Source organism: Oncorhynchus nerka, linkage group LG10 (assembly GCF_034236695.1).
Source record: "Oncorhynchus nerka isolate Pitt River linkage group LG10, Oner_Uvic_2.0, whole genome shotgun sequence".
NCBI classification, from domain to species: Eukaryota; Metazoa; Chordata; class Actinopteri; order Salmoniformes; family Salmonidae; genus Oncorhynchus; species Oncorhynchus nerka.
In genome coordinates this window covers 81,686,154-81,701,788 of record NC_088405.1, presented here as the reverse complement: position 1 = coordinate 81,701,788, position 15,635 = coordinate 81,686,154, and the positions used below count along the sequence as shown (strand labels likewise).

The 15,635-nt window shown below is 41.5% G+C and overlaps 1 protein-coding gene across 1 annotated transcript in view; it reads left to right on the top strand.

Moving 5' to 3' along the window:
• The first annotated feature begins 620 nt into the window (after positions 1-620).
• Positions 621-15,635, top strand: part of tmem132e (transmembrane protein 132E) — a 343,313-nt gene continuing 328,298 nt past the window's right edge. Inside the window, exon 1 of the mRNA XM_029671542.2 lies at positions 621-1,977. Within this exon, the coding sequence (XP_029527402.2) occupies positions 1,917-1,977 (61 nt within the window). The 5' untranslated portion in view covers positions 621-1,916. The remainder of the gene's footprint in view (positions 1,978-15,635) is intronic.

Here is a 15,635-nt window from a genome sequence, read left to right as displayed (position 1 = left end):
TACATAAGACACAAGGTCACTTAAGGCAAAAACTAAAGGAGGGTCATTGTGTATGTATAACGTGATCGTCTAGCAACCCAATGGTTGTGTGTTTGATTCCTGTCACAGACAACTTTTAGCATTTTAGATAATTAGCAACTACTTACTACCTTTTAGCTACTTTGCAACTATTTAGCATGTTAGCAAACCCTAACCCTTGAACCTAACTCCTAACCGTAACCCCCAATTCCTAGCCTAGCGTGTGAAAGGAATGATGGACATCCACAAATGAAAACCATACTAAATGTTGTCTCAGATTTACGTATAGAATAATACGACATTCCCTGAGACCAAGTTGTAACCAGAGAATAGACGATGTTGCTCACCTGGAATTTCAAATGTAATCAATAGTCTAGATTTGCTCATGGCTCAACGAATGTATAGGCTACATGCAACATGTTATAAGAATTGACGAAATGTTTTCGATACTAATTCACAAATTGATTTGAAAAAAAAAATACATGATGGGCTACACATGCACACTGTCCATCTCATTGAATAAGCGATGCATTGTGTGCGTCAGACTGAGGTCTGATGAGGATACCACGTGATTGAAATTTGGTTCATGCCACTTTCAGTTGTGCGTGTGGAATCCTTAGATCGAGGGAGAACGATCTCTGTAGCAACTGCCTTTGAGAAAGTCGCCTTTTTACTGTTAATACCTGCTGTACCGGACACAACGCATACGAGGAGTATGTATTAGCAATTTATCTTTATTCCCTTAACCAGACGAGCGGCAACGAATGCGTAAATGGCCAACGCTGAGCAGGATAGTGCGAAACAATGAAGTCGAACTACCCGTGAGTTTTTAACCACAGTTAGGGGATGGATTTGGACTACTGCCGCAGATTCAGTAACTAGGGTCAACATTCTTGTGTCTGAGGACGTGTAGGAGGAGGATTTATAGGTAGCCTAACATCGACACGTGGTACATGGACTGCCGTTTAAAATCTGGGAACTAGATGAACTATCATATCACTGCATGAATCAAATGCAGTGACTTGGGTTGGGAAACGCTGTGATAGTTTTGGAAACGAGGAATCTCACAGCCTATCCAATATTATTAGTCGAGTTTCTTTAGTATATCCTTTTAATCCTGGAATTTCCATGTTTTGCTTACTAAAGATTCGTCTCGCCTGTGTACTGGAGAACTTTTTAAGAAAGGCAGGAGGCACCCGTCTTTGAACCCGAACCGGTGTTGCCTTCCGCACATTGAAGACCGACGGGCGGACTCTCCATTAATCGCGTTTGTTGGCTAAATTGTTGCATCCGGTGTTGGTTGTTTTTTTTGTGTTTTTTTTTTTTAATTGGCCCAGTCGTGGAAATCAACAACCGCTCTCCAGTTTCAGGACCGTTTGAAAAACACAACGTTTATCTTTCTGTAGGCTAAGGTAATCAGTGTTATATCTCAGGCACTTCAATTTATACCATCATCAAATCTCTCAGCCTTTATCCTACTGAGCGCGGAGGAATTCAACATCAAATAGTATATTTGTTTGCCACGTATTTGTGAACAATTGCGCATTTGTTGAATTTATTAACCAGTTGACTTGGCTTCATATTTGGAACATTGTGGAATACTTAATTGAGGGCGCAATTGAGCCACTTAATCCGGATACATGTAACTTTCTTCTGCCGCTTGGTGCTCCTTTAGAAAGAGAAGAAGTCTTCGTCATGCGTTGCGTTTTATCAGAAAGCCAATCAGACAAGTGTCAGATTTGACATAGTAGATAGATTCAGAAAGGCTACACCACCATATATTGTAAACAATTGAACTTGACGCTCGAAGAACCTGCCATAGACAAACACCGGTCGGAAGCTATATTTGAAGACTCCTGTATTCACGATTGCTTACTGGATTTACCGAGATATCTACGATGTCAATTTTACCATCTTGCAAAGGAACTCTGCTGCTCTGTGTGGTGCTAATTTCAAATGGTAAGTGCCTAACTGAGCGACATGCAATAAGCCTAGGCTATTCGCCAGAATGATAAGCCTATGTTCGATTATGACTGGTGTATGTTATAGGCTATGTCAAGAAAGCAGCAAATACATCAGAAGTGCCGCCTTTAATTCAGATTGGTTATGATCTCCACGCACAATATAGGACCCAAATGATGCAGTTTATTAATTTATTTTACCTTTATTTAACTAGGCAAGTCAGTTAAGAACAAATTCTTATTTTCAATGACTGCCTAGGAACAGTGGGTTAATTAACTGCTTGTTCAGGGGCAGAACGACAGATTTGTACCTTGTCAGCTCGGGGATATGAACTTGCAACCTTTCGGTTACTAGTTCAGCGCTCTACCCTGCCGCCCCAAAAATCGCAGTGAGGAGAAGTGTGCCAACTTAACTCGTCTTGACATGCACAGGATCGAAGGTTTTATTCCACCATGTTAATTGTCTATTTTTAGCTGTTTATGGTTAAATTATTCATGCATGTGAGGTATACAACCAGTTGTATGCTTTCATTGCAATGAATGGACCACCGCCAGTGTAGTTTTGGGGGTCTATATGGTCCACATACATCTCTCCACAAGGTGGGGAGCAGGGCTGTGTAGCTTGCCACACTTAGATTAATGAGTACAGTTTTCTTTAACCATAATAATAGGAATATGATCAACAATTAGCTTTTCTACATCCTATTTGTTGTGTATTTTGAGGTAATCTTGTCTTCCAACCGGCTCTCTGTCGAACCGCCAGGTTTAAAAAAATATATAAAATGTGAAATGTTGTTTTTACAGGTTTAACCATGGTAGTACTGCACCCCTGGAGAAAATTAGGGTGAAGTGCCTTGCTCAAGGGCAGATCGACAGATTTTCACATAGTTGTATGCTTTCATTGCAATGAATGGACCACGGCTGGTATTTGAACCAGCAACCTTTCGGATACTGGCCCAACGCTCTTAAGTGCTGGAGGCTATGGCATGAGGATGAAACAACCACTGATTTTTAATTGGCTGATCTCTGCATTACCATTAGCGCAACCCTTAGAACCTCCCCTACATTGTGGACTTCAAAGCGTGAGCAATGCAAGCAATTTAACACTAGAACCGCTGGGCCTCGACAGCCCCCCCTTCAAGTTAATGAGCAGTCATTCAGACTGCAACATTCTAACGGTGTAATTATTAAAAAAATGTTTTTATGAAGGCCTTGGGTAACATTATATTCTAACCTTTATTTTATTTCAGATAACACAAGCATTTTCTTTAGTTTGTTGCTGTTGGCTATATGTAAGAACAAAAAAATCACAAATGCCAAAATTCAAGTGTTCAATCAATTTGATTTGTGGTGTGCCATTGTCACAACTATGAAACAGAAAGCATTTGTGTTAGAACACGGTAACAGCTTATTTTTTTTATAACTATGAAAGAAAAAAAACACCCCAGCCACAAATGCAAGGTCAAAAGACACGGTCAAATTATGAAAACATCAGTAGCCTAAACATAAGTGCCAAGTGGTCTTTATAAATAGTGAAACTCGGCACAAAAGCGATAATGGCATTATGACTAGAAGTGTCGATATGAAAGCAGTCAAATAGTTAATTGTTGCGTGCATCTTTATTCAATGGCACCATTTGGATTTAATTTAGCTGTTATCCCTTGTCCTAACAGTTGACACAATTTTGCTAACTTTCACTTGCTTGACACACTTTGACATACCTTTTGTTTCGTTCTAGTGCGTAATAGTCTCCGGTTCTCTTTGTGTCCCCATTGTCTTGTCATTCTTCAGCACCATTGGACAACGGCTCTGCAGGTGCCTTATTTTGCGCAAAGGGAGGTAGCTCCGTCTCACTTTGTTCATGGTGCTGGCCAGACTTGTTTTCTTCGCAAGCAACTTGTTCGCCAATGATAATGAAGTGAAATTTTCCATGGTGACATTTCTCCCCTTGCCAACATAAGGTTCCACAAGCCTCATCACCATATTCTCCAACACTCGCTCACCTGCTGCTGTGGACATTTTCCCAGATATTGATAGCCGATCAACATGTACAGTTACGCACGCTCTCACTGTAGACTGCTTTGATTCGGTGGATTAATATATGCTACATACCATTTTAAAGATTATAATTAGAATGGATCAATAGAATGGCCTGCCCTGTTCTTCATTCACAATTTGTGATTACGTAATCATTCGCTTCCCCTTGCTCATCAACTCACCTATTCTCCCTCTTTCTACCCATCATACTTTAGTTAATTGATTTAGTCTCTTATGTGTGAAAATAATTTCAGTATAGTTTTGAGGCAATACTTGAGGTGATTATCAGCTGGGCACTTTAAACTCTAGGAGGAAGGAGCTGCAGCAGGCCCTGCTGTTGTGAGGAGGGGCAACAGGAGGGCATGTCATTTTTTCTTTATGCTTTCCCCCTGAGACTGGTTATAACTCTAGTTCTGTTTGTGATATTATAATTATTACACCAACAGTGTATTTATATAGACTTATTTAGGAAACGTGATGGACGGAGGGGGGCACGACTTAAAAATGGCAGTAATTTTTAAAATAATTATGAGCAGTCAAAATGACTGCTTTAGCGGTTCTAGTGTTAAACAAGGAAATTAGTTAGCAAAATCTCATTGTACGCATCTTAGAAATACTGTAGTTTTCACATGCTCAAACTCAATTGGGCATCCCTAAAATAATATGGCTAATGTGATAGAACATTAATTTTGATTGGCAATTTAAACCAATTTTCAAAGTCCCATTTAATACAGCTGTAGCTGGCTCGCTCCCTCTCCCGCCGCCATTTTAAGATACAGCCCTTTCAAGTGCAATTGAGCCTGGGGACCAGGCAATAATAATAAATAAAATAGTTTAGTCTGGGTAGGATGGGTGGAAGGCAACGCAATGAGTATGTCTGTCAGATGGTATAGCTTTTTGACCCTTTTATTTAATCAGGTTTTGATCTTGATCTTTGCAGGCTTCAAATTGTCACAGTAGACAGGTGCTGTAAGGTGGTTGAACTAGGATCAGAGAAACACATTGTCTGTATGAGGTGGTCACATGGACAACAAAGGAAATGCACTTGATCAAACAAAGGTTTAAGGCCCCATTACCACTACAGGAGAATCTGAGGAGCGGAGTGGCTAAAGAGCTTTCTACTTTTTAATTCACATTGCATCCTTGCAGTGGTGATTTAACATGTAAGTCTTGGTGGGGCAAACTCAAATGTTTTCTGATACATGCCAGCAAAGCCACTATACAATACTTTAATTGCACTATAACTGTGACAAACAGTGCCACCAAACTGTTAGGCCTACATAAAGCTGTCCCGAAAGCATTCTGTACACCTTACGACTTGCTACACCTGGCTATAAGCGGAGCCTTGTCTGGCAGCGAAACAGTTCATTCAGCCTCATTTACTGCCTTTAAAAAAACATAGCTGCTATGGCTGACTTGCTTAAACAAATGTGGTTTCTACTGACAATTGAACTGTATGAACTATGGCGTAGGGGAACAATAAGCGGATAAGAGGCAATCCGTAATTTCGATTAAGACATTAATGAGTGTTAGCAATTGGATATGTAGATGGGTGAGCCGGTCAAGGATCGATTCAGACTAAGTGGTAAATTTTATGACAAGTAAACAGTTTATTCAGAGTGAAAATATGTAGTACAGCGTAATTACGGCTCTTCCGTTAGTTCGTGTGGAACGGCAGGCAAGAGAGCGTAAACAGTCAGCACAGCCCTTATATACGTCACAGGAAGTAGGTTGACTCTAGGAAGATCGGATCTTCGGATTGGTTCAGCTGGTTGTAGTCTGTAGTCTTCCGCCATTGGCTCAGTTGTCTGTCCGTCATCGTAGAATCTTCTTCGGGCACACAGTGTTCGGTTACAAAGGAGATTATGTGTGTAATGTGGGAGCTATCCTGTAGGGGACCCCACAGGCTTTACTGTGAGTTGTAGCCATGTAATTAGCAGTAAGTTAGTCACCTGCATACGAAATAGCAATTCCTTACATGAGCGAGCTAAGATGGATGAAGGCAACCATTTGTTCAGCACTTTTGAAATGTATGACAACAGAACAGGCCATTCTTAAAATATTCCTGTACACCAAGTCAGAACCGTAGGATAAATAAAGGGGGCATGTAAGCAGACAATGAAAGCTTTTATCTTCATATTTGATGATATTTCTCTAAGGCTATAGACTAAATGTGCACCAACAAGTCAGAACAGTAGGTAAAATTTAAGAGGTGAAAATACACCAAATTATTAGGGTGAGGCACATGGGCTACTAACAGTTTACTACACAACATACACTTAGTATTACTTTCTTAGCTACAGTATAGATATCTTCCTGGCATATTACATAATGCAGCAGCATACCATTTTTGGACTCCCCTTGTTGTGCTGTGCGCACTTGAAGAGGAAGGTGGCGCAGTGGTCCTTCTTGTGGGCTCTTGGACTTTAGGGTTGTATTACCGTTCAACATTATTTCCCTCATCAGAGCTAGTTTTATCTGAGTTCCCAGTAGTCTTGAACTCACTGAAGTCTGAGATTTCCCAGATCAGAGTTTCCAGTTGTTTTGAACATGACAGAAGTCATGCTGGACTGACAGCATGGCCAATGTATTCAGACTTTTCTGTGCAATGGGGTTTACCCCCTTTTTCGTGATATCCAATTGGTAGTTAAGATCTTGTCTCACCGCTGCAATTCCCCCATGGAGTCGGCGAAGGTCGCGAGCTAAGCCGCATTACTTATTGACACACCGTCCGCTTAATCATGCAAAAGACTGCCGGTCTCACGGTAACTGACCGTTAATTAACAAACACTTTTAGCATCTCCAGGCCTCTACGCATACAAGCTGCTTCAGCCTTTGGAACATCATGGGCATCTTGAACTGGGGACAATAAAAGGCCACTGTAAAATGTGCAGTTTTGTCACACAACACAATGCCAGCGATGTATCAAGTTGAGAGAGTGTGCAATTAGCATGCGGACTGCAGGAATGTCCACCAGAGCTGAATGTTAGTTTCTCTACCATAAGTCACCTCCATCGTTTTTGATAATTTAGCATTGCATCTAACCTGCCTTACAACCCCGGTACGTACAACTGGCCTCACAATCGCAGCCCAAGTGTATGGCGTCATGTGGGCGAGTGGTTTGCGGATGACAACGTTGTGAACAGAGTGCCCTATAGTGGGTGGTATGTTATGATATGGGCAGGCATAAGCTACGGACAAAGAACACAATTGCATTTTATCGATGGCAATTTGAATGCACAGATGCCGTGATGAGATCCTGAGGTCCATTGTCATGCCATTCATCCACCACCGTTACCTCATGTTTCAGCATGATAATATACATCCCAATGTCGCGAGGCTTTGTACACAATTCCTGGAAGCTGACAATGTCTTTGTTTTTCCATGGCCTGCATACTCAGTCCTGTCTCCCCTTGAGCATGTTTGGGATCCTTTGGATCGACGTGTACGATAACATTCCACAGGCCACAATCAACAGCCTGATCAACTCTATGCGAAGGAGGTGTCACGCTGCACACCAGATACTGAAAAGTTATTTTCTACGCCCCTACCTTTTTAAAAACGTATCTTTGACCAACAGACGCATATCTGTATTCCCAGTCATGTGAACTTTTTAAAAACATTTTTGTTCAGTGTAAATATATCAAACTCTGATAAATATATTGGATACACATCACAATTAATTAATTAAGAATTGGCCTACTGTTTATCTGACTATGCTCCATGTCATTGGCTGCAGGCTTGTTAATTTAGCAGACAAGATATGCTTATAAGTCACATGACATTTTTATATTATATGATTTTATAGTAAGAAGAATCAAATTTAACTTAGCATAATAAAATAGGATATTTTTCCCATTCCGGAGTGAGAGCGCACATATGAAGTGACTAAGTTGAGAATTAGATTTAGAGTTTTGGCAACGTTAGTTGTGAATGATACACACCATAGAAAGCCATAGAAATTAAAACCTACAGTGGGGCAAAAAAGTGTTTAGTCAGCCACCAATTGTGCAAGTTCTCCCACTTAAACAGATGAGGCCTGTAATTTTCATCATAGGTACACTTCATCTATGACAGACAAAATGAGAAGGAAAAAAATCCAGAAAATAACATTGTAGGATTTTTTAAATGAATTTTTTAATGAATTTATTTGCAAATTATGGTGGAAAATAAGTATTTGGTCAATAACAAAGGTTTCTCAATACTTTGTTATATACCCTTTGTTGGCAATGACAGAGGTCAAAGTCTTCACAAGGTTTTCACACACTGTTTCTGGTATTTTGGCCCATTCCTCCATGCAGATCTTCTCTAGAGCAGTGATGTTTTGGGGCTGTTGCTGGGCAACAAATACTTTCAACTCCCTCCAAAGATTTTCTATGGGGTTGAGATCTGGAGACTGGCTAGGCCACTCCAGGACCTTGAAATGCTTCTTACGAAGCCACTCCTTCGTTGCCCGGGCGGTGTGTTTGGGATCATTGTCATGCTGAAAGACCCAGCCACGTTTCATCTTCAATGCCCTTGTTGATGCAAGGAGGTTTTCACTCAAAATTTGGCGCCCTTTGCAGAAAAACAGCCCAAAAGCATGATGTTTCCACCCCCATGCTTCACAGTAGGTATGGTGTTCTTCGGATGCAACTCAGCATTCTTTGTCCTCCAAACACGACGAGTTCAGATTTTACCAAAAATTTATATTTTGGTTTCATCTGACCATATGGCATTCTCCCAATCTTCTTCTGGATCATCCAAATGCTCTCTAGCAAACGTCAGACGGGCCTGGACATGTACTGGCTTAAGCAGGGGGACACGTCTGGCACTGCAGGATTTGAGTCCCTGGCGGCGTAGTGTGTTACTGATGGTAGGCTTTGTTACTTTGGTCCCAGCTCTCTGCAGGTCATTCATTAGGTCCCCCCGTGTGGTTCTGGGATTTTTGCTCACCGTTCTTGTGATCATTTTGACCCTACGGGGTGAGATCTTGCGTGGAGCCCCAGATCGAGGGAGATTATCAGTGGTCTTGTATGTCTTCCATTTCCTAATAATTGCTCCCACAGTTGATTTCTTCAAACCAAGCTGCTTACCTATTGCAGATTCAGTCTTCCCAGCCTGGTGCAGGTCTACAATTTTGTTTCTGGTGTCCTTTGGCAGCTCTTTGGTCTTGGCCATAGTGGAGTTTGGAGTGTGACTGTTTGAGGTTGTGGACAGGTGTCTTTTATACTGATAACAAGTTCAAACAGGTGCCATTAATACAGGTAACGAGTGGAGGACAGAGGAGCCTCTTAAAGAAGGAGTTTACAGGTCTGTGAGAGCCAGAAATCTTGCTTGTTTGTAGGTGACCAAATTCTTATTTTCCACCATAATTTGCAAATTAATTAATTAAAAATGTGATTTTCTGCATTTTTTTCCCTCATTTTGTCTGTCATAGTTGAAGTGTCCCTATGATAAATGACAGGCCTCTCATCTTTTTAAGTGGGAGAACTTGCACAATTGGTGGCTGACTAAATACTTTTTTGCCCCACTGTATGGGCTGCATGGTGCGACTTTTGACTTGATGATTTGAGAATTTCAGCTCATGAAACATGGGACCAAGACTTTACATGAGTTTATATTTTTGTTAAGTGTATAAAAAATGTTTTACTAGGCTATTCAAAATCAAATTCACTATAATTGCAGGCTAACTGGATTTCTTAAATTTAGGCTACACCAATGTGTTAAGTTTTCTGCCTAGTGTAATATGCAGTAGGCTATGTATTGTATAACAGCTCAATCATTATTTATATTCAAGTTTTTTACAGGGGGCTTGACCTCATATAGGCCTATGCATATGCTTGAATATGCACATGGGTGTTTTGAATTCATTTTCACCTTAAAACACCATCCATTTTGTTGTGTTAGGCTTTGAAACAACATCCACAACAATCATGTTTTCCACTCAGTTTCAACTTGTTAAACTTCTTTCTTCAAATTGACAAAATCACAATGAAGTGATTTCAATTGCATTTACATTGATGTCAGAGTGGATAGTGGGACAATAAAGCCCCGAGTAGTAAACTGATGATCATTAGTGAGTTGGGTACTACTAACATGTGCATAGTAGGAGATTAACGTGACTCAGCGGTAATGTTGAATTTTACTGCGGTCATGACTCATTACTGCTGGTGCGGCAGTTACATTCCTGTTACATTCTGAAATTGTCATCGTAGCTTTTAAATCTGTGTTTTTATTTTTTGCTTGAGTATACCAAGCCCCCAGGCAAGAAGCAACTCCCTTGGGAATTGTCCACGTTTTCAGTCGCAATTTGCGTTTTACCTCAATTACTTCCATGATATTGATAAAATGAAGCCTGTTTTTTTCTAAGGCAATTTTACTGATATCCTTACGTTACTTAATCATGAAGTATGTTAGCTAGCTAGCAGGAGTTAGCTGTGTATTGTCAGCTAATTTAATGTGCACAGATGAGAAAATAAACCCTTTAATGGTCTGCTAATGCTTGTGTATTGTTGCATAACTCAAGAGTATTATGGTTTGGTTGCATTATTGTAATAAGTTTCAGAAAAATTGCTCAGCTTGTTAAATAGTTTGCGCTGCTTACTGGCTACTGTGATATTTCTGGTATATTTGAGCTGCGGACCAAGAATGTTGCGTTGCCAATCAACTTAAGTCAAGGCAAGGATACAGTGGCGATGTGTCATTTAGGGCACACCTGTTTTGAGGCCTACCTGTTTAGATAAAAATAAACAATCATTGAGTTAAAGCCGCATACAAACGTGGTCTCTTTTTTTTGTTTCTTGAGTAAGGCAGCTCCAAAATGCAGGTGTTTCAGCCTAGCTCAGTGTTTTCTCTGGTGGTGGGGAAGACAGCAGAAAATACGAAGCATAGGGGTTGGTATTGTTCTCTAGTTGTGCAATGATTGGCTCAGGGTGTCACTCATGGGACCCTACGTCACAAAATCTACGGGGAGAGCTCAAACTCAAGCCCCTTGGGTGCTGCCATAGATTTACATTAGAAGTGCCCATCAAAGAAGGCTCAATGTCAATGGCCTATATCTACCAAAATGTCAATGGCCTATATCTACCAAAATATCTACCAAAGCTTTGATTGGATTGATCATGTCAACATCATCATTTAAAAATCTTCGCTAGAAAGCAGTCATCATCATGCATGAAGTCGGCAATCTACTGGCAAATCATTTTTTATCCTTGTCACATGAAGAGAAATGAGAAACTATAGATAAAACGTATCGGTGCTCATCGGCCATAAACATTAAAAACAAGTTGGAAATCGCAAATTCAACAATAAGTGCTAATGCACCACTGCAGCCTCGGGTTAGATCCCATGGGTTTCACAGCCGGCCGTGACACCCATGGGACAGTGCACAATTGGCCCAGCATCATCCGGGTTAGGGGAGGGTTTGGCCGGCCGTGATGTCCTTGTTTCATCGTGCTCTAGCGACTCCTTGTAGCGGGCTGGTTGATCAACTTCGGTTGTCAGTTCGACAGTTTCCTCCAACACATTTTTCAATTTCCGCCTGAAGACATACCCAAATCTAACTGCCTGTAGCTCTGGCCCAGAAGCAAGGATATGCATATTCTTGGTACCATTTGAAAGAAAACACTCTGACGTTTGCATAAATGTGAATTGAATGTAGGATAATACAACACAATAGATCTGGTTTAGATAATACAATGAAAAACATTATTTTTTTATTTTTAAATGAACAAGATAAAACAAACATTCAGATAGGATGATTGGGATAATTTCAGTGAAAAATATAAGAGGGCAACAGTACATGTGCAAAGTTTCAGAATGATAACTTTCCAAATGAGTGTGCTACATGACATTTATCATGAAGTCACACAAGTAGCCCAAATATACCCAAGTGGCCAAATTGGTGAAGGTATACATTTTGAAACAAATAACTATATACAAAATACCAAAATGGTATTCTATCACACCCCCTCAAAAAATGGAGAAAAAAACATGAAGAAAATATATACATTTACAAAAAAAACATGGGTAACTATTTACACACTTTCAATATTTGGAAGACCCTCAGTCCTCTATCAAATTTATTTATATAGCCCTTTGTACTTCAGCTAATATCTCAAAGATGCTGTACAGAAACCCAGCCTAAAACCACAAACAGCAAGAAATGCAGGTGTAGAAGCATGGTGGCTAGGAAAAACTCCCTAGAAAGGCCAAAACCTAGGAAGAAACCTAGAGAGCAACCAGGCTATGAGGGGTGGCCAGTCCTCTTCTGGCTGTTCCGGGTGGAGATTATAACAGAACATGGCCGAGATTTTAAAACGTTCATAGATGACCAGCAGGGTCAAATAATAATAATCACAGTAGTTGTGGAGGATGCAACAGGACAGCACCTCGAGTAAATATGAACATTTTTAGGGTTCCATAGCTGCAGGCAGAACAGTTGAAACTGGAACAGCAGCAAGGCCAGGTGGACTGGGGACAGCAAGGCGTCATTCCAGGTAGTCCTGACGCATGGTCCTAGGGCTCAGGTCCTCCTCCAAGAGAGAATTGGAGAGCGCATACTTAAATTCCCACAGGACACCGGATAAGACGGAAGAAGTACTCCAGATATAACAAACTGACCCTAGCCCCCCGACACAAACTCCTGCAGCAAAAATACTGGAGGCTGAGACGGGAGGGGTCAGGAGACACTGGCGCCATCCGATGAGACCTCCGGACAGGGCCAAACAGGAAGGATAAAACATCACCCACTTTGCCAAAGCTCTACACAATATTGTAATGCTGAGGTATAATAAACAGATATATATATACTGCTCAAAAAAATAAAGGGAACATTAAAATAACACATCCTAGATCTGAATGAATGAAATATTCTTATTAAATACTTTTTTTCTTTACATAGTTGAATGTGCTGACAACAAAATCACACAAATGATCAATGGAAATCAAATTTATCAACCCATGGAGGTCTGGATTTGGAGTCCCACACTACAGGCTGATCTAACTTTGATGTAATGTCCTTAAAACAAGTCAAAATGAGGCTCAGTAGTGTGTGTGGCCTCCACGTGCCTGTATGACCTCCCTACCATGCCTGGGCATGCTCCTGATGAGGTGGCGGATGGTCTTCTGAGGGATCTCCTCCCAGACCTCCTCCTCTCCGCCAACTCTTGGACAGTCTGTGGTGCAACGTGTTGGTGGATGGAGCGAGACATGATGTCCCAGATGTGCTCAATTGGATTCAGGTCTGGGGAACTGGCGGGCCAGTCCATAGCATCAATGCCTTCCTCTTGCAGGAACTGCTGACACACTCCAGCCACATGAGGTCTAGCATTGTCTTGCATTAGGAGGAACCCAGGGCCAACCGCACCAGCATATGGTCTCACGAGGGGTCTGAGGATCTCATCTCGGTACCTAATGGCAGTCAGGCTACCTCTGGCGAGCACATGGAGGGCTGTGCGGCCCCCCAAAGAAATGCCACCCCACACCATGACTGACCCACCGCCAAACCGGTCATGCTGGAGGATGTTGCAGGCAGCAGAACGTTCTCAACGGCGTCTCCAGACTGTCACATGTGCGCAGTGTGAACCTGCTTTCATCTGTGAAGAGCACAGGGCACCAGTGGCGAATTTGCCAATCTTAGTGTTCTCTGGCAAATGCCAAACGTCCTGCACGGTGTTGGGCTGTAAGCACAACCCCCACCTGTGGACGTCGGGCCCTCATACCACCCTCATGGAGTCTGTTTCTGACCGTTTGAGCAGACACATGCACATTTGTGGCCTGCTGGAGGTAATTTTGCAGGGCTCTGGCAGTGCTCCTCCTGCTCCTCCTTGCACAAAGGCGGAGGTAGCGGTCCTGCTGCTGGGTTGTTGCCCTCCTACGGCCTCCTCCACGTCTCCTGATATACTGGCCTGTCTCCTGGTAGCGCCTCCATGCTCTGGACACTACACAGACAGACATAGCAAACCTTCTTGCCACAGGTCGCATTGATGTGCCATCCTGGATGAGCTGCACTACCTGAGCCATTTGTGTGGGTTGTAGACTCCTTCTAATGCTACCTCTAGAGTGAAAGCACCGCCAGCATTCAAAAGTGACCAAAACATCAGCCAGGAAGCATAGGAACTGAGAAGTGGTCTGTTGTTACTCCCTGCAGAACCACTCCTTTATTGGGGGTGTCTTGCTAATTGCATATAATTTCCAACTGTTGTCTATTCCATTTGCACAACAGCATGTGAAATTTATTGTCAATCAGTGTTGCTTCCTAAGTGGGCAGTTTGATTTCACAGATGTGTGATTGACTTGGAGTTACATGGTGTTGTTTAAGTGTTCCCTTTATTTTTTTGAGCAGTGTATATATAGAGTACAGGGAACATAAGGTTGAATATATTATTATAGACCTCCTACATATACTTTCTCTATTATATTATGACAGACCAGCTAGATCTACTGTCTTTATTATATTACAACAGACCAGCTGTATCTACTGTCTCCATTTCACTTTGGCCATTGTTTTGGGCCTGCCCACCCCTCAACAGCCTCAAATAGGCTATTTCATGTGGGTTGGGTTGGGGCGGCAGACACACGCATCTCACATTTCATGACATTACATGTTCATATATTGCTTCTAAAATGTAAAATAATCACAAATAATATTTTATATTATTAATTTCAAACAAGGGCATTAGCATGATAAGAACTTACCAGTCCAAAACGGTGACATTGTTCCTCTTCTGCAGTTACGTTACAGATTATACACAGTGGCTACAACGGTGTCCTCTCCATTCAAAAAATATTCCTCCACTTGGGAATCGCTAAATGAATCGTCCTACAACAATCTCTCACTTTTCCGATCAATTTCTTCTAAAATTGTGTGTACATCTGTATATCTAGACTTCGATTTAGCTTTCCCTGACTTAGCCGCCATACTGATTGATATATATAAACAGCTGAATCTGCGCGTTTACCAACACAACGCTGTGCTTAAAATGCGTAGCTCCTTCCGGAATAAAACTTCAATAGTGAATGATTCTCTTTACGCTGGAGTTTACGACATGGGTTGGTCTTCCAACACACAACCATTGCATACTGCCGTTTACCTCAGCTCATTGGCTATCTACCCAGCTAGATTTCAAGACGATCAGTGGTCATTGGGTTAAAATACAGTCAATCAACGAAACAGTGGTCATATCATTGGTGCACAGTGATGTCATTACTTGTCTTCAAATCGGTTTCTTTCAGTCAATACGTCCCGCGAAATGGCCCATCAGGTTTGGTTGTGTTACAAACCAGTTGATTGCAATGAAACCAAACATGACTGGAAAAGTCCCGTTCTGTGTGGGTTATTTACCTGGAATGAGACAGAATTCACGACACAAGCTGTTCACAAAATGTTTTGTGTTCGGCTATAAAAACGGATTTTTATCAAACAAATCATTCATTGTGTAACAATGAGCATTGGGTTTGCAAACAGACGAAGATTGTCAAACGTAAACTATTTATTTTAATGCAGTATGTGGTTTTGTTACACCTGTGCTGGTTGAAATGTTTTTTTTTTATGGGGCTCTATACTCAGATAATCGCATCGTATTCTTTCGCAGTAAATCCTTTTTTAAATCTGACAACTGAGTTGGATTAGCAAGA